Below are 20,201 nucleotides of genomic sequence, written 5' to 3' on the forward strand. Positions count from 1 at the left end.
CTTGGAAGGGCTCAAACGAGTCATTCCACCTAGTCACCCACCGGCTCCAATGTGGAACCTCAACTTGGTCCTCACACGCCTGATGGGTCCACCCTTTGAACCTCTACACTCATGCGAGATTCAATTCCTTACCTGGAAAGTGGCCTTCCTAGTAGCGATCACTTCCCTAAGAAGAGTTAGTGAACTCCAGGCACTAACCGTTCAAGAGCCATTTATTCAGGTTCACGCCAACAGGGTCGTACTACGTACCAACCCCAAATTCATGCCCAAGGTAATATCGCAGTTCCACATGAATCAGACTATTGAACTGCCCGTTTTCTTCCAAAACCCACAAACTGTTGCAGAAAGGGCACTACATACACTAGATGTACGGAGGGCCCTCATGTACTACATCGACAGGACTAAACCATTCAGGAAGACAAAACAACTGTTCGTTGCCTTTGCCCCACACCACAAAGGTAACGCCATCTCCAAAGCAGGGATAGCCAGATGGATAGTTAAGTGTATTCAAATCTGTTATCAAAAGGCAAAACACACATTAACTATTCCACCACGAGCTTCCATGGCCTTCCTAGGGAATATTCCCCTGCATGATATATGCAGAGCAGCCACATGGTCCACTACACACACATTTACAAAACACTATTGTGTAGATGTGCAGTCAAAACAGCAGGCAGCTGTAGGACAGGCTGTTCTCAAGACACTTTTTCAGACCGCTGCAGCTGGCACGGGTAGCCGCCGCTAATAGAGGGCACTGCTATGTATTCTATGCACAGATATGAATTCAGCAGCCCACATGCCTCGAACTGAATATGCTACTTACCAGTATGCATCTGTTCTTGGCATGTAGGGCTGCTGACATTCATATCGCCCTCCCTCCTCCCCGGCGCCTGTCGCAGCTGCAGCTCTCAGAATTACTGCAAACATGGTCATCACTTTCTGTATCTACTCCATCACTGCCACAATGGCGAAAAACAATCTGAGGATGGAGAGGATGCCCATGCGCACTGTAGTCCAGGGGAGGAGTCACCTAACCAAGGATACTTCGAAGACTCTTCCAGGACAACAACGTGCAAACATCCGGACCCAACACTAGGCGGCGATCTATGCACAGATATGAATGTCAGCAGCCCTACATGCCAAGAACAGATGCATACTGGTAAGTAGCATATTCAATTCATATCTTCCCGTTTCTAGACAATTTGCTTGTCAAAGCCAGCCCACACCAAAAGTGTTTACAACTCACTCAGACTACATTAGACCTACTCCACCAATTGGGTTTTACGGTCAATAGGCAAAAGTCTCTTCAGCCTTTGCAGATGCAGTCCCATCTGTAAGTGACTCTAAACACTCACATAGCTCTAGCCTCTCCCAATGCAGTCAACATTCGAAATATTCAAACTGTTACTACAGTTTCAGACCAACCAATACTTACCAGTCAGGACTTTCATGCAACTGTTAGGAATGATGGCATCATGCATTGCAGTAGTCCCTCATGTAAGATTAAACATGCATCCCCTACAAGAATGCTTAGCACATCAGTGAAATCAGTCTCGGGGTCAATTAACAGATCTAGTGTTGGTAGACAGCCACACCCATCACACTCTGCAGTGGTGGAACACACAAAACTTATCAAAATGGCAGCCTTTCAGCGACCCTGTTCCACAGATCGGGCTAACAGCAGACGCATCTCTCACAGGTTGTGGTGCCCATCACCACAATTTCACAATTCAAGGTCTATGGGACAACAAGCACAACAGTCTCCATATCAGCTATCTAGAGTTTCTAGCTGTGTATCTAGCACTGAAAGCTTTTCAGTCTCACCTCATAGGAAAGGTTGTCTTAGTCCGCATGAACAATATGACAGCTATGTACAAAAACAGGGGGGCACACACTCCTTGCAACTGTCACACCTCTTTGGCATTGGGCAATACATCACAGAATTCATCTTCTGGCAGAGCACCTCCCTTGAGTGAAAAATCAAACTGCCGACCTCCTCAGCAGGATGCGGCAACAAATATACGAGTGGGAACTTCATCCCCAAGTTCCCCTTCCATACTTTCAAGAATGGGGATTCCCACAAATAGATCTGTTCGCCACAGTGGACAATTTAAAATGCCTGAACGTCACCTCCAGGTTCCCCCACCCTCTATCCAAGGGCAATGCTCTGTGGGTAAATTTGTCATGGATATTTGCCTATTCTTTTCCGCCTCTCCCTCTCCTTCTATTCCTGGTTCGGAAGCTCAGGCAAAAATCACTCACACTGATTTTAGTGGCCCACACATGGGCCCATCAACCGAGGTTCACCACTCTTGGAACTATCAGTAGTTCCAAACACAAAGCTGCATCTCAATTCCAGCCTTCTCACTCAGAACCATGGAGAAATCGTACACCCAAATCCCAAGGAGCTCAATCCAGTGATTTGGCTCCTGAAGTCATAGAGTTTGGATACTTAAATTTGCCAACAGATTGTATGACTATTCTTAAAGAAGCAAGAAAACCTACCACCAGAGCATGTTATGAAGTAAAATGGAAAAGATTTGTTGTATATCGTAACAACAATATTGATCCGTTAGATGCCTCTTTCCAAAATATTACTAGTTACCTGTTGCATCTACAGCAAGCGGGTCTAGCTTACACATCTATTCGATTGCACCTTGTGGCAGTAGCTGCATATTTGCAAAAGAGAGAACAATTGTCTTTGTTCAAGGTGCCAGTAATTAAAGCCTTTATGCAGGGCCCTAAAAAAGTATCTCATGCACTTGTATGGAATCTGAACATTGTGCTTACAAGACTCATGGGTCCATCTTTTGAGCCATTACACAGTTGTCCATTACAGTTTCTTTCATGGAAATTTGCTTTCCTCATTGCTATCACTTCATTAAGGAGAGTTGGTGAGCTACAAGCATTCACCTTAGGAGAACCCTTCTTTCAGCTTCATAAAGATAGAGAAGTTCTTCACACTAACCGAAAATAACTTGGTTTCTGTTTTTCGTACCAATCAATCAGTTGAGCTACCTATGTTCTTCCCTCAACCTGATTCAGTAGCAGAGATGAGCTCTTCCCACACTTGATATCAGAAGAGCGTCACTGTACTATATTGAAAGGACAAAAGATTTTTGTAAGACAAAGCAACTGTTTGTTGCATTTGCTACGCCTCACAAATGCAATCCTATCTCTAAATCTGGTATTTCAAGATGGATTGTTAAATGAATTCAAACTTGCTATGCTAAGGCTAATAGAACTTTATCTATACCTCCTAGAGCACTTCCTGCCCGTCCGTGTTGCTGTCACGTCCCACAGTGCCTGTGTCAATTGCCACAACTCTACTCTGGCTGTTGTTTTCCTGCCTTATTGGGTTGCAACTATTAGGTTGTTTGCAATGGGACGCCTGCTCGGTCCAGATGCATTATAGGTGTAGAGGTCTTATTTACTACACCGGGTCTATCCCTTATCAGGGGGTGTCACTCGTCTCCCCACTAGGCCTTGGTGTGACTACTTGAAAGACAACCTCGCATAGGAGTTACACTGAGCCTGTACATACTGGCGGAGCTGGACATCATTAAAGTGGGGCATGCTTTTCTAGCTATTAATTGATCGTTACCTCTATATAGACGGCGCTACTCCTTGACACAATATTCTACTGGACGGGGAACAGCTCTCCTTAGGGAATTCTAGAACCAAAAAATTTTATGTAGATGGTTTGACTCTACCTAATTTTAGTGCCCTGAAGAATTCCTGCATTGGGACGAAACGCGTCGGCTGTTCTGTGTGTTGAACGCTGTGTTTTATCTACGTGAAATGAAAATGAAACAATAAAAGAGAGAAAAAATTCAAGAACTCTCTTTACTGGATATGGGCGTTAAAATTTTCCTTTTTGATAAAGTTTCTTTTGAGTGGTGCACCTGTGCTTTTGTGTTGACCTCCTAGAGCACATTCAGCTCGTAAAATAGGATAATCTATGGCCTTTTTATGTAACATTTCTATAGCTGACATTTGTAAAGCAGAAACATGGTCCACACCACACACATTTGCTAAACACTATTCTATGTATATGTTATCATGTCAATCGCCAATGTAGGGCAAGCAGTGCTAAAGACACTTTTTCAAACAACTGCAACAACTACTGGTTAACCACCACTTTGGGACAATACTGCTATATAGTCTGCAAAGCATGTGTATCTACAGTACACATGCCTCAAACAGATTGTTACTTACCTAGTAAGTATCTGTTCTTGGCATGTAGAGCTGTAGATTCAAATGCGCCCCCCCCCCCCCCCACGGGCACCTGTAGATGATGCAGTTCTCATTATTTAAATTACATACGTATGGACATCTCTGTACTACACTCACTCACTCCATTCTCACCCTCTTCCGGCAAAACAATCTAACAATGGAGTTGATGCCCATGCGCACTATCACCAAAAGGAGGAGTCATCTTACACCGTGACTGGAAAAGACTTCTTTGAAGATAAACAACTTGCAATCATCCGGACCCAAGGCTAGATGGCAGGAGTATGCAAAGCATGTGAATCTACAGCTCAACACGCCAAGAACAGATGCTTACTGGGGAAGTTACATAATCCTTTTAAACTATCAAGCCCACAAACAAAACGGGGGGAAATCGGGCAGTCACAGGTAGAGGAAAATCACTTTTAAAATGTCAGGAAATAGACAGCTCAAAGTCTGTCTCCTTACCATCTACTGGTCCTTGGTTCACTGCAATGTTGGGCACAGGGAAGCTGCAGCTCACAAAATGGAGGTTATTATGCCATGTCTCTTATATACAGCAAAACTGCTCTTAGGGACACAAACCAATAATGATTTGTTATATATTTATTATCCATGTAGTATTGTTCTAACTGGACTCTAATCTAGTTATATGTTAGTACCACTGGCTTAAAATCGTAATACTACTAAGAGACATATACACAGACTTGCGCAATCATTGAAAATTGCTGATGTACAGCTATAAGCCGCAGAGGTCTCATGTTCCAAATCTGCTCTTCTTTGAATACATTGGCAAACTTTGCAGGATTTTCACGGCTCCGACGACCTTCGATGGCAACCTAAGTCTTCGAGTTAAGATGAATGCTGCAAGGGATGCTCAGATGCTCCAAGCGCATAATAAATCTACTTCTGAATTACTTTCCCCATCTAATTCTGTTAAACCATCAATAGTTTAATCACACATTAGTATGTTAGTAAAGGCACATCATACATTGAAACACACTTTAACTTCAATACTAAAAATCATAATCTAATGAAAAAAGATAACTCCTCTAAAGATAGAATATATTCTAGCCTGTACAGAGATTAGTAAATTCATCAATAAACATTGAAATCTTATAACATGGAATACAATAGTGAGCACAAGGTAACATCCATCCGTTATCTGAAGAAAATTGTCTAATTTGAGGGACATGTTGTGCAAGAGTTATTTTGAGACTTTTAAAACGGCTGAAAGAAAGTGACTTCCGTCTAAACCTTTTTTTTTCTTTTAAAATATGTGGGCATTAGAAAATGTGCAAATGTATTCTGCGCTCCACCCAAAAATTAAACAGTGGACGAATTTAACCTGCTGGATATGAGTTATTTGTTCATTAACTGTGTCACAACTTCCTTCGTCTATATTTCATAGAATGCTCATTTGCAACATTAGGAGCTTAAAAGAGCATATTGCTGATTATGCTAGAGCTATTGAAAACAGAGATTTGAGTTGCCCCACCACTTCTCTGAAGCAGGACGTGTAGGCAAAACCGTGTGACTAAAATTCGTTGGTATTAGAGTACGAAAAATATTAGAATGTGGGGATAGGAGTCTTCCATACCTGCTAACGCACACGGTGGCACATTGTGACTCAGGATATCTGCGGCCATCACACTGTCTCCCGGTGAGGAGTCAATATCACAGGTGGCAGAGAGAACCAGCTGATAACCACAGTAAATATGGGGTTTCCAGCTCTTTTCTGAGTCCTTGAACTGCCTACGTCCATTAAGGAGTGTAAAAACACCCCGGGACAATGGCACCAGCCTCAGCCTTTTTTGGGGTTAAAAACTTGAAGGCACGAGCCCCCGCCCCCTTCTGGCACAGTGAGATTGTTCTTCAGTTGGATAGGTATGGTCTTCTCTCGTGAAAAAAAGTGCCACAGTAGATTTACTGGCTCAGTCTGGGGTTAGAATTTGTAGCGAGGCCTGTGGGCTATCTTTATTTCTGTATGTCAGCAGATGCGGACTAAGACACAGAACAAGGTAATTGGACCTGTATGTGGACCAGAAATTATGTACATAGTTTAATGCTACGACCTTTATTCAGTAGATGGTGCTATCACCCAAAAATTCAACTTTTGTCCTCGCTGTGAACGGAGTTAACATACTATCTTTGCTATTTTGGCTCTGAGTGTATTATAATTTTTCATTTTCGGTTCTTTTTACTGATAGTCAATAAAAAAAAAGGTAAGACCTCTGCCTGTACTTCAATTAATTTAAAACTTCAGACATTGCACTCTGATTGGGTAATAGTTATTTCTTTGACTGCTTTATAATGACGTAAGTAAGCGTTTTTTTTACAAAAGGATACCAAATTTCTCAAAAAGAAAGGCCCTTGCTATTTCTACAACACATGCTATCAGGGGGGTAATATTTAATTTCATACCTGACTTGACCCTTTTAGCTGATTCTGCCTTGTTTAATAATGTAATCTTTGTATCAAGAAAATGAGTTCCTTTCATATGCCGTGACGTGGATCTCCTATACAGTCATAAAACTGTGTGGCACGTGCAGTCAGTAGACTTGCTGGCTTAAAACTCCATGCATAGTTAATGTAAATTGTACTAGGTGTTAAGTATTAATACTATGTGCGCAGTAGCAAGTTGGTAACTGTTCATACTCTAATAGTTACCTTCTATTATGGTAATAATTTCACCACACTGTGGTGTCGCTAACACTTGCTGTGGCGCTTACTGTTTCTAGAGCATTGGCTTTCAGTTGGTTATTGTTCACTTTGGTCTGGTTAGTGGCTGCTTTGCTCATTGGAACAATGCATTGGGGTGATCCATATCTTTATCTGAAGTTTATGCACTTTCCAGTCTGTAATTATTACTTTTACCCTCTCACGATTATAGGTCTTAATAGGCAGTGTAATATAAGCGAGACAGAGGCACTCATGGTGGCTGGGGGTACTAGCATTGATAGCCTGAATAGGATGCACCGATACTTTGAAAAGAAACACACTAGTTCCCTTTACAATGCTTGTTTCCTCTTTACCAGACTGCATTTTGAAAAGTCTTTGTGATGTACCACACGAGATCAAGCTTTTGCACTAGACCCTAAAACACGAAATTCCAACTCTTTGCAATATTTTGTCTTGCAGTCGGTTGCCAAGGAAACAAGGATCCATTTTGTATTGTACCACAGGCATCATCCTTCAGTGGCTCCAGTCTGACCAGTATGTATTTTCTTAAAGCATGAGTAGAAATTGTGATGTTTGTAAATGTATTATAACACTATAATGTTAGTAAGATCTTTTGAGTTATAAACGGCAATCATTTTCGTATGTTTTTTTCTTCATTATGTGGTTTACCGTGATGTTCTAGTACAAGTCTGTTTTACTCTGATAGTTGCGAGTTTTTAGCTTTATTTCAATAGAAATATTTTAATTCCATTTTCTACAGACTTTGAATTGCAAAAAAAAATTCGATTAATTTTAGGCGTTTTTCAGTGCAAATTCCCAAATTGTCAACCAGTTAATCCTTAAATCTTGCCTGACAACAGATTGGGTTCTAAAAGTGTATATACAAGGGGAAACAGTCGGAACAGCGCGGGCGCAGCCACACGTGTCTGAACAACGCAAACACAACCACGCTTGCCTTAACCACGCATATACAAGATCATTTATCATATACAAGATCAATTATCTCTGCTTTGAGATGCATTAGAAGTTTTACAGTGACGGGCCAGACAGTGTGTCATGGTATGTGTTTTTTGCAGAACCATGCAACCCTCAGATAATGTATTTTTTGGAGGTTTACCTGGAAACTTTGAAGCACGTCTGACCTGCACGAAGGCCATTTGTTGTCCTTTAGGTTCTAAAGATAGCATTTTGATTTTAGCCTACAAAATGAATGCATATTCTAGAAAGTTAACCATAGTGTGCAATTATAATGCATTGGATATTGGTTAAAACCCTCAGGTAAAAATTTTCTTTCTGGTAATTTTGATAATGAAAATCAAGTAATAACTCAGTTAATGTTGATAACCATGGAGTCCATCCTTTCAATCAGGAGTTAGTAAATTATTATTCAATCTTTAGCGTAAGCAACCAACATTCCTGTTTTACAGTCAGTATAACAAATAAGAGCGTATAAGCAACTACTCCATAACGTGTTTTTAGGTCTCGCGTGGCGTTGCAGCGCAAAGCGTTGCTCGCCTCGCCGAGATTTATTGTTAACGAGGAGTTTCAGTAGAGGGCTTGAAGCCCTGCCCCTCATTTCCATTGGCTGGCGTCACCGTTTATGCTAAACGGTGGCCTGCCATTGGAAATGAGGGTTTTTGGGTAACGCCCTTTCGCCTCCGAGCCGGACTGGGCCGCCTGCTTTACTGCTGTCACAAAGCAGTTTCTTATCTTTATGGGGACATGTGTTTCTAATTGGAAACACATGGCCCCATAAAGACAAGAGATCCCCATGCTTCGGCTGCAGCGCAGTCCTCTTTCACTTTCGATACTGCACTTGTTTATACTGGTTTAAAGAGAGCCATACCCCTGCAGGGATCCAAGTGCTCCTTCCCCATTAGAAACCCAATGATGACGGGTGGTGTTAACTACAAAACCCAATACTAGCCTAAAGTCCCCAACTTAACAGGGGGTCCGCTGATGGCTGCACCTCTCCGTGCTGTATTTCGTAGATCTGTAGTACGCCGGTGCACCGCGGGTAGTTGCCCAAACAAACAAAATGGGCACTGCACGGCAGCGACTTGCAATCAAAGACAGTGTAGTTAAGCGACTTCTGGATGTGAAAGATGATCTGCGGCTTCTCCAGTGGGCTGCACATGGTGGCAGATATGGTCGGAACCTCTATGTCTCGGCTCTTGACAACAATACACAAGCAACACTCCGCCCTCAGCTTTGGACACAGAGGAACGACTTGCAGAACAAGTTGCGCTATCCTACCAGCAAGAACTGGAGCACTCCTCTGTGTCTATGGCCACCGTAGCGACAAATGTACATGACGCAGAATGCTTTAGTCGGAAATAATAATATAAACACTAGACCGCAATAAAATAGGCATACCAGATATCGAGCATGTCTGCTAAGGTGGCCATCTTGAATAGCTGCAAAGTAGCAGGGAAAGAGAAACTGTCCGAAAAACAATAAACTCATATGCATGATAACTCCTATGTAAATGTAGCTAAACGACCATTACAATGGCCGCCATCAGGGGTTTCTAAAAAGTCGTAATCTGGAAATGTTGCTTTAAAACCCTATTTTTTCTGAGAAATTCAAAATAGATAAATAACTTCTTTCTGGGGTCGAACATAGTTTATAGAAAATACATTTAAAAAATCTAATTTACGTGTTTCATTGAGCTACTACACGTTCTTCAAAGTCGTTGGTGACAAGCAAGACTATCTAATGAATGTGTCCTAACATGGACCGTGGGTTTCACTGGATGTCCTTCCTCTATGTTCATGCTGGCACCTAATAGGAGTAAACGCTGGGCTACTTCGGTCTGTTGGGTTGGGCAGGGCTCGTGGTTGTACGCCGATTCAAGCGGCGGCGGATGGAGGCCGTGGGTTCCATGGAGGTGCACGACGGAGAAGGCAGCACCGGCAAGGAATTCACCAGCGTATCTCACAATAAGCCATTACAAAAATGGGGTAACCCAAGGGTGAAGGACCTGGGTGTAATCTTAGTATCAAAAACAGTGGTCCTGGACCAATTATTAATACATCAGAGCAAAACAGTTCTCACTCAGTTAAATAATTTGCTTAATCGCGAGCTCAAAAACAGAAATCTTTTAAAGTGGCTCACAATATTCAATATACCAATTCAAACGAGAAACGAAAAACGAAAAACGAAAAAGGAAATCACCATACATTTATTTACTTTTAAAGGCAAATTAAATTAAATTATTTCGTTTTTGGTAAACCAGTGCGAGGTTGCTCCAGAGGGAACGTGCATCAAGAGAAAGTGATTAAAGGGTGAGTTTGTGAGACAGAAAGTAATAGGACATAGTAATTTGGTACTCGGAATTGTAATTCCGCCGATTTTTGAACCAACCCTGGTTTCATTATTATTTTCCTCGACAGCTTGAATTGATTTCTTCAACATCAAGACATCTTTATGTCTCTCCTCGACCCTTGATATTAAGTCTCCCAGCTATTAGAACGTTGGGCACACGTTTCCAACATCATTGAATTTTATCAGGTAAATGATCCATTAGGCTGTCTTTCTTTCTTTTTTGAATGAAAATTCCTTTAATTCAGGTCAACATCCTTCCCACTTCACCCTTGTTTTTAATGTTCTAGTTGCATGATTTAATCTACAAGCCAGTCAGGTTGCCCCTTTTGGTCCTGATGAAGACCCGCACGACCAAGGTTTAAATCCCCTTAAAGCCATCGAGACGGGTCGAAACGTCGACGCCCTCCCTTAACCGCCTGGGACACATAACCGTCCTTCGTGCTAGACCATTAATTGGGTCTCTTTTTTGAATTATAGTAATTTGTTTTGGCAATTTATGAATGTGGCCAGGTTTTGATTGTGGACGGTGAATTATAACCGATCCCTGCTGTTAACTCAAAAAACATTTTTATTACTATGTCCTATTACTTTCTGTCTCACTCACTCACCCTTTAATCACTTTCTCTTGATGCACGTTCCCTCTGGAGCAACCTCGCACTGTTTTACCAAAAACGAAATAATTTAATTTGCCTTTAAAAGTAAATAAATGTATGGTGATTTACATTCTGGATGTTGCCCTTTTTCGTTTTTCGTTTGAATTGGTATATTGAATATTGTGAGCCACTTTAAAAGATTTCTGTTTTTGAGCTCGCGATTAAGCAAATTTAACTATCTCACAATAAGAGCAGCGGCAATCGTAAAAGAAAACGGGATGCCGGAGCCGCTATGGACATGAGCAACGAACCTGGGCCCTGCAAGAGACCCGACTTTCCTCCGATCAGCAGGGATCGTCTCATGGTGAGAGACTGGGTTTCACATAATGTTAGATCAGGATGGTCAGAGTTGTTCTCTTCAGAAAGTGGGTGGCAGTGCATGATTGACACTGGATTGCATTAGAATTTCAAACCTGTCATGATTAACAGTGACTGAGATTAATTCAAGCATTCCATCCATCACTTTTTTGTAAACTTAAGTGTTTGGTCCTAAATGGCGTGGGTCAGTGCACACTAGGGTGACCAACTGGCATGGGTGCAAAGTCAGGACGATGAGTGTAAAAATTTAGGATAAAGGGTCAAAATTCAGGACAAAACTTCGGGGTAATTTTTACAGTCACATCAGAGGAGGTCACACAATATTATATAAGTAAGTAAATGGACAACCGCTTTAGTAGAAGTCAAAAGTTTATATTAGGTTGAGATTGTGCACTTTTTCAGTATGCACGCAGCTTTGAGCAACTGTGGAGGTCTTTCTGTGGTATTTCATATGATGATAATCTATTTATATGGTTACTGTACTGGGTTGTCCAGTCTGATATTTTGTTTACAATTCATGGTCCTGAGCAGGCATGTTTGGTGAGAGAAATGGTCAGAAAGATCTGCTCGGATAGGCATAGTGAGATGAAAAGCGACACATATAGGATGCAGCTAATTGGGACCTGCATTGCTGAACTACAGTGCAGTCCTCCGAGTGACCAGCTGTATGTGTTAGATCGCTTCAGGTATTCCATTTCTGGTATGGGGGCTGGTACAGTACTGAGTGATGGAAAAGACCCATAGTGGACAGGTCTTGTGTGAGGGTAAGAGCATTAGCCAGAACAAGCAATGAAAATGCTATAGGTCTCGCCTTTGATTAAGTTAAAGCCATTTGCTTTTCTAATGGTATTGTATTCTAGCTTTGCATTATTAAGTGTATATTTGTGATATGTTGTAGTTGTATGTAGTTAGAATTGTTTTGTTAGATGTGTAGTAGTTTAAAGCATAGCGTTAGTAGGAAAAGAGCAGTGTTTCAGATTTGGGAGGTGAATGAATAGAAGAATAGTATGTCTGCTTACTTCGTATAGTGAGGATTACAATAGCATGAGACAGACGAAAGGCGCCAGGGGAGAGCAAATATATGCACATATCACAAACCTACATTAAATAATGCAAAGCTAGAATACAATACCATTAGCAAAGCAAATGGCTTTAACTTAATCAAAGTGGGACCTATTGCATTTTCAATGCTTGTTTGATCTCTCACGGGGAAATTGATTTAACTTTGCATTGCTTTCTAAGTATTGTAAAGCTGTTGAAAGCATTCCCAGACATGCCTTTAAGAGTGTATAGGAATGGGAGAACATTATGGCTATGCTGTACTATTGTTTACAAAAAAACTAAGTGCAGATTCGAATGAAAGTTATTTAAAGTTGGTCTCTGGGGTTTATCACCATCTGAAAAAAATGTGCTTACTTCATCTTCCATTGTTGAAATCTGCTTGCACGAACAGTGCTATAGTTTCTTTTACCTCAGTCAAAATAACATTTTGCCTCTTGGAGCGCTCTGCTTTCAAGGGGAATATTTAATATTTCTTGCTTTCAGTTGTAAATGGTGCCCGAGTTCTTACCATACATTATGTAAGCTCTGGTCGTGTATGCCACAGCGTATATATATATTTTCTTTATAATATTCATGTTCTTGGGACCACAGTTATCATGTGAAAGCTAATCTTAGTTTTACAACAATATGAACCTATACTTATGGAGATACATTCCGCCATTTTAATTAAAACAAATCATAGGTGCTATGCCTAGAAAATCTCTAAAAGTTGTGAACAATTTTTCTGCTGCACCGAGAAAAACACTTCTGGAATGGCAGGCTAACCCCTGGGTGTGTGGTCTTATACATGCATTCAAACTCTGATTTTTTTAAAGAGATGAATGTTTATCAAGGTGTTCAAAAGAGGTTACAAAGTAAGTGGCATTTGTGTAGTGGTGCAGCTGCCATGGGTTTTGAACTGTCATAAAATCTGAGCATACATTTGCCAATCATATGGCAACCAATGGAAAGCCTCAGGAATTCTGGGAATGCATATTTTTAACTAGCATGTCACACATGAGTTTGTGTGCAGTAGCCTTGTATGCTTACTCCTTCCCCTTTCTAGGTAATTGACTTGCACATTTAAGTGCACTCTGGTTTGAAATGGGCTCTAAGTAACTGGGTGACCATAATGTGTGTAAAATTCCAGTGTTTCTCTAGTCCGATCTTCTGCCTGGACCTTACAGGTCAATATTTAACGTGTCCGTATATAAATAAATGAGATGTTTTTTTAATAGAGCCTTACAGTGAACCTGGTGGTTCCTAACAATGTGTCTGAAAGTTTCTAGAGAAATATTAATCTGTGAAGTGTCCATCATTAGCTAGACTAGGGATGTCTACAAGTGTGAGCAAGTGAGTGTCGGCAGGGCTAGTTACAAAAGAGCATTTGTTGGAAATAGTGGTGGAGGGATTGTGGCGTTTTCAATAAACTATTTTTATTTGGTTCCAGTCACTTGACTAGTGTGAGTCACATTGTTCTGGATGAAATCCATGAAAGAAATCTACAGTCTGATGTATTAATGTCAATTGTGAAAGATCTTCTCAAGAAGAGAACTGACCTTAAGGTGATACTGATGAGCGCGACATTGAATGCTGAGAAGTTCTCTGCTTACTTTGGTGAGTTTAACCTCTCTAAATTACTGAGAATTAAAAATGCTGAAGTTTTGTTTCGCATTCCTTGGTTTGTTTTTTGAGGTCTGTGCCCCCTAGGAAAATGCAGGCATGTGGAACTCTTCATTACACTTACACACAGGTTTCCTATGAATCCACACAGATTCTAGTCCTGGTTTCTCCCAAATGGGAGGGACACCGGGTAGTTCCCAAGTGACTAGTGAAGGATCAGCTATTAAGATAGTCTGTTTGTAGCCATAACTGTGTCATGCATTCATTGAATGTGCAATACACAAATATGTTTGAATGCAATAGTTTTGGGGATCCACATGCTTCTGAAGAAAGCTAGGTGACCCAAAAGGGCAGGTAAAAAAGCCAGCTGAAACATAGCGACCTTGATAGACCTGGGGGAAGTAGTTTTTTCCAAGCACATCGTCTTCCATTTTTAATGTACAGGCCTCGACAAATCTACTCGACCACTTGCTATGGAAAGTCAGATTTTATCAGGGAGAGCTATATTTATGGCTGATAAACAGATGTTCTGTTCACTCACAAAGTGAAGGAGCATTAAAGATGCCTTTAAATCTTGTTTTTATCTTGTCATATTTATTCTGTATTTAAAGACAGAGGTAAAACATTACATCTACAATTACTTTTCTTTCTCGGACTGCAAAGTTCGGGGATTTTGTAAAGTAAACTGTCTGACAAACGACTGTACAAAAAGTGTGAAATGAAAGGCAGTAGGATGTCCTGTTTTATCCAACACACATTTAAATAGCTAAAAAGTGACTGTGTAAACATTTCAAAATAAGTTTCATTAGTTATGAAGTACCTGTTTTTGTAATTCTGTGTGATGAAAAAAGTATTTTAAAAGGATGAAAACAAATCGGAGCACATTACTTGGTGATGTGCAAATGATAAAGGTTTGCAGAATCCAATTTCCAAAGATTATTGTTTATACACTATATAGTTTTAGAAGTAAAACTGCATGTTAGTGGAAATATTTTTTGCCATTTGAATGAAAAATTTGTTGTCTGTAAATGACAGTGCACTACCACCTCATGCTTTAGTAATATATTTATTAAAAGTGAGTTTTTAAAGATCAACTGAGAAACATTCCTGCCCCCGTCCTGTTGGCAATACTATTAGTGAACTAAGAGGCAAGTCTGGTGTCATGTGTACCCTATATGTGGCCCGATCCTTATTATACATGGAACAAACGTTTAGTCTATGAAATCAAACCAAATAGGTTTGTTTATTTACACCAGGAATGCTGAACCTGCATATCAGAAGGTACTCTCATATGTGATGATAAATAAAAAGGTTGCTCTGAAAAATAAAATATTTGCGTAGGATGACTTAATGAGACCAGTTTACAGGTCAAGTACATTACAGTTGAGTTGAGTAGATTATTCAAGTTACTACACCTCCTTGTAATGAATTTTCGAAACCTCATGTACTTCAAATACCCTGAAGGTAAAGGAAGGCAAAGGGGCTTGGAAGCTATTTTAAATTGTGATATAACCTGACATAAAAACTTGAGCTCCCCTCTTTGATTATGACGGGTTAGGGTTGAGCCCATCTGGGGGTATTAGACTGGATGAAGACCTGACAATGAAGCATGCTACCCAAATTATGTGTGGGTGAGGGTCCTTTTAACCCCTTCAGCGCGGTGCGGATTACCATGCCGTGCTGAAGGTTCCGTGCGCGGGCGTGGCCGTGACGGAGCAGGTCCGTCATGTGCACAGCGCGACCGACGGGCATGACGGAACCGCTCCGTCACACACATCGAAGGGGTTAAACAATAGGCATTTGCCTAATGAGCTGGATGATGCGAGTGAGGGACAGAATGGCTATAGATTGGCTTAGCTATCATCTGCGGAAGACGAGGCAACTGTCCTTCATATAGACAGTTACCTCTCCCTCTTTTTAGAGTGAACTCAGTGGGACAGACTTTCGTGGGCAACCAGTTTCATTAACTTATTCCTGATTTTTGTGGGTTGCAGTCATGCTGATCTTCCTGCTGCTACTGGTTGGATGGGTTTGATGAACGTCTTGTGCAGCAGAAGGGCTAGTTCTAGCTTCTAATCCTATGTCTCCATTATGGCAATCTTCCTTGAAATCATAAACTACCCACCTGCTGCCCAGTGATCCCATTGGGATAGTGATCCATATTAAGTAGTCTTCCTAAGGTTCAATTCAAAAGAATTAAAGCAGTTGCGGAAACAAAGTATGGTGGGATACTGGAGTGGCTGGATGATTCAATGTTCTCTTGCTCCTTCTCTCTTCAATGTCAGGTAAGCCGGCCAAATGTGCTTATGACATCAGCCATCATTGCATTTGCACCATCATAGCATCTACCATCCTAGTTCTTATCTGCTCACCTCTTACTGTATGTTTCAGCTTGTTTGTTTGCCTCTCGACTAGTTCCGGGCCCACTTTTCTTCTGCTATTTCCCACTTCCACCATCAGGAGCTGCCAGATCTGACTGGGGCGTGGTTTTGTGGTGTGCCTGCTGGGCACCTGGCCTCAAGCAGGTCTAAATTGCATCCGAATAAAAGTGGCCATTTGATTCTCTAACCAAGTGAACTTTGAGTGGCATGTGAGCTGTGGCCTAATTATTCCATTGCAAATGGGATGAAAAAGCAATCTGCACAGCTTGCCACTTTGTGGTATATCGCTCAACTCAACCCTGTCATCTCCAATTCATCATTTCCTTAGCCTATATGTTTGAATGGGAACTGGAAAGGTAATTTGATGAGTCATCTAGATTTATAATAGTCCTAATTTAAATGTGCCTCTTCTAAAATTGAGGAGCAAGTGACTCTTGTTCGTAGTTCTGTATGCAGTTCTGCAAGTCGTGATACTGCTCACAATCCTCTTGTGTTTTTTATTTTTTTACCTGTCCCGTGGCTCGGGCATCTCGTGTAATATGTGCACTTTTGCAATTAGTGCCCAGGAACCTCTAAGGAGGCTTTGTTGGGAGAGATTGGGGTGGGGCTGGTGTGTGTGGACTGTCACTACCGGACAGGTCGAAAAATCCACTCGCTATGGCGAGTCATATTTAATCAGGACAATCTATTTTTAGGGCCTACTCGCACTTTCTGGTGAGCTGGCAACAGATGTTCTGCTTGCTTACAAAGTGAATGAGAAATAATGATGCCTCTAAATCTTGTTATCTTGTCACATTTGCTCGGCTTTCAGAGACAGAGGTCAAAAGTCAGTTTGTCTTCCTACATTTATTTTTCTTTCTGTGACTGAAGTTAGAGGATTTTGTTAAGTGAACTGTGTGACAATCTCGTTGAGACCAGTCCACGGGTCAAGTACATTACAATTAGGTTGAGTAGATTTTTCAAGTTACTAGACCTGTAGCTCTAGTAAAACTTTTATGATTTTTAGAACCCTGCTTAAATTAGCTGGTCAAATCTATCAAGGTGAAGAGCGGAGGTGGCCCTGCTAGGACGCTGTGCGGCCTGCTCCTCCCTAAGAAAACTTAGTGGTGTTCTCCACCGGAGTGCTGTTTCATATGTCACTGTATAAATTAAGAAATTTTCATCACACATTGAACAAGACAGCTGGCGAGTTCTGCCATGTATCAACTATAAGTAGCATGTCAGCTGGCCAGCTATAAGCAGCCAGTCAGTCAGTTGAAGGTGCACGTGCCTACCATTTGGTGTTGCGGGCTCCAAAACTCTCTTGGGCTGCTTGGACAAGATGGAATTGAGGAGGTTGTGCTCTGGTTGCTTAATTACTGCAAACAATCCTTTGAAATTAAAATCTATTTGTAGGAAAAGACCACTGCTGCTCCATCTTAAGTATTCTACTCCATTTTTGAATTTATTTTCTTCAATTAGTAAAGAATTGGATAAATATGTGGATATGGACTTAGATAGGGATGGAGGGTTTAAGGAGCTTAATAACTTTTGAGCTTCTCCTCTTTTTCATTGAGTCAGGGTCCAAGTTTCTCAAAATCTTCCGCTTTTGTTTGCGGACAGAAGATCCCCTTGCCTAAAAGAGGAGGGTGGTGGTGTCCGGGACCTTCGCAATCAGCTGAGTTCTCCAAAGTGGAAAAGAAACGACACAGAGCTGGGTCTGCTGGAGTTGGATTTTGCATCGACTTTGTCAGTTCTGGATCGTCTTGCTAAGTTGAGCTCCGAAAGCAGCCCATCTGAGACTTTTGCGGAAATGCATAAGAGCCCCCCTCTTGACATAGGGAGAACATCATTAATTCCAAGTGGTGTGATTCCCTTGGTAAACTCCATGGAGACACTGGTGAGGGGCTGACCATGAAGACGGATTTTACTTTGCCGGACATAGAATGGACTGGAAGGAATCAGTTGTTCGGGGCATGCTCGGAGTCCCCTGATGTTCCTGGTCGTGGCAGGATGTGTCTGTTTCTGCCAAAGTCCGGCCATTTGTTTGTCCTTTCCTGTTTTACATAGTAATACTCCTGCCATGAGGGAGTTCTTGTACTCCTTGAATTGTGAAGAATGAATGTCTTCTAGTGCCCAATTTTACTTGCATCTGTCCAATACTAGTGGGGGGGGAGCTTAATCTCAAATATCGTTTTGTATTGAGAACGTTTTATCTTCTATTTTATTCTCGTTCGAAATATCTGTGTCTAATTCTGATTATGTGCTGAACATGTTTTCTCCAATTTTATCGGGGGGTTCAAAGTATTTCCTCCTCTGTGCTGCGTCAAACGTCATTCCCAAATGTTAAAGAGTTTGAATCGCAAGCAGTTAAGCTAACGCCGTGGTTAAAGCTGGCCACAATCAAGTGGGGAACTGAGCTTGATTGAGGGTCTTTTATGTAATCAAACTATTGAAAAATCTAAACAATTGGAGGACCAGATATATAATGTGACATCTCTATTCAGGGGGTATAATTGAGATGTCTGAGGATCAGGCTGCTGTAAAAACATTTCCAATTTTCAGAGGGGTAATTCATACAGGCGGGGTTTCTACATCAGGGACCGCACCAGACTCCTCTTCTGTGCTAACAAATGATACGGGGGAACCTTGAACCCAAAGGGCTCGGGGGCTAATAAGCATAGTTAAAAGAAAAAAAAATAAATGCTGTGTTATGAAACAGATTCACAAAATTGAAATTTGCAAGTGCATCAGTTGTGTCCCTCACCCTCATGAGTAGTAATATGCTGGTCCGTGCCTCCAACTAAAATGGGTACAGGGCCTGTTTCTTATTCCTTAGGTGATGATTGATGAGGTGGAAGAGGCTGGAAAAAGAGTAATTTGCCCAAAAAGGGGGCCAATGTTACGTAGCGCCAGAGGCATCAGTAAGAATATTGTGAACCAGGATGCTGGATGTAAAAAGGAGTGAGAGCACTAGAGGCTGATGTTGATCTCACATAGGGTCTCTATGCAGAGGCGGGTTATGGAGGCGATTTCATCAACAGTAGCCCCTACTGAAAAGATGCCTTCAAGGTACGATCCAAGGCCCCCAAGATCCCTAAACGAGAAGGTAAATCCTTTTTTTCAAGCTATCACAGCACCTTGAGTGTAGAAGTGAGTTAAAGTCAAACAAATTGAAAGGAGGCCCAATGGGTCCAGAAATCGAATATGTTGGATTTCGTTATTTTATTTAATCAGCCATTGAGTCCTCTCTGTAGTAGCTTTATTCTACACTCTTTAACTGAAATAGAGGCATTGAAACTGGTGACAAGTGGCGACATTGAAAATGTTTATATAAATTTATATGCTTTGCTGCTCTGCTCTAGAATAACATTTGGCTCAAAGATTATTGTAAAGCTAATATTGGAACACTTGGACTATTTCCTTAAAAGGGGTATTGGTGTAACTTTTGTAGAGCATGAGGTAGAGTTTGATTGTAATACTCCTAAGATGAATTGTCAGAAAACATTTCTGTAGTCAGTATCAATGGGGCCTACTAATCCATTCCCCCTTGGTAGACCTAAGGATTTTACAGCCTCGTAGGCCATGGTGTAGGAAACTGGCTCTGTATATACTATACCAAAGTAAGGTATAGTGTGCAGATAGTCCAGTGGAACCCCAAAGGTAGGCAGAGGTAAATGTAGATAATACCTTACTCTCTATTTGTTGTAGTGTGGTCGAGTAGTAAGGCTTTATCAGAGGGTAGTGTTAAGCATTCATTGTACACACTTGGGCAAGAAATGATGTCGCACACTCAAAGACTGAACTTTAAGTAGTTTATTTGTATACAAAATATTATTTAGTTCTATTTTATTTTCTAGAGCCAAGCCTGGTACAGGTAAGTATATCATACCTTGCAGGAATTAAACTGTGAAATACAATTTTAATGCAGTTGGATTGGTTTACAGGTAAGTAATTTGTTGAGGAA

General features: G+C 41.2%; 1 protein-coding gene across 1 annotated transcript in view; it reads left to right on the forward strand.

Moving 5' to 3' along the window:
* DHX36 (DEAH-box helicase 36) overlaps positions 1-20,201 on the forward strand; it is a 357,256-nt gene that overhangs the window by 105,671 nt on the left and 231,384 nt on the right. Inside the window, exons 7-8 of the mRNA XM_085634820.1 lie at positions 7,372-7,446; positions 13,702-13,868. Of these exons, the coding sequence (XP_085490946.1) occupies positions 7,372-7,446; positions 13,702-13,868 (242 nt within the window). The remainder of the gene's footprint in view (positions 1-7,371; positions 7,447-13,701; positions 13,869-20,201) is intronic.

Source organism: Triturus cristatus, chromosome 11, assembly GCF_964204655.1.
Source record: "Triturus cristatus chromosome 11, aTriCri1.1, whole genome shotgun sequence".
Taxonomy (NCBI): Eukaryota; Metazoa; Chordata; class Amphibia; order Caudata; family Salamandridae; genus Triturus; species Triturus cristatus.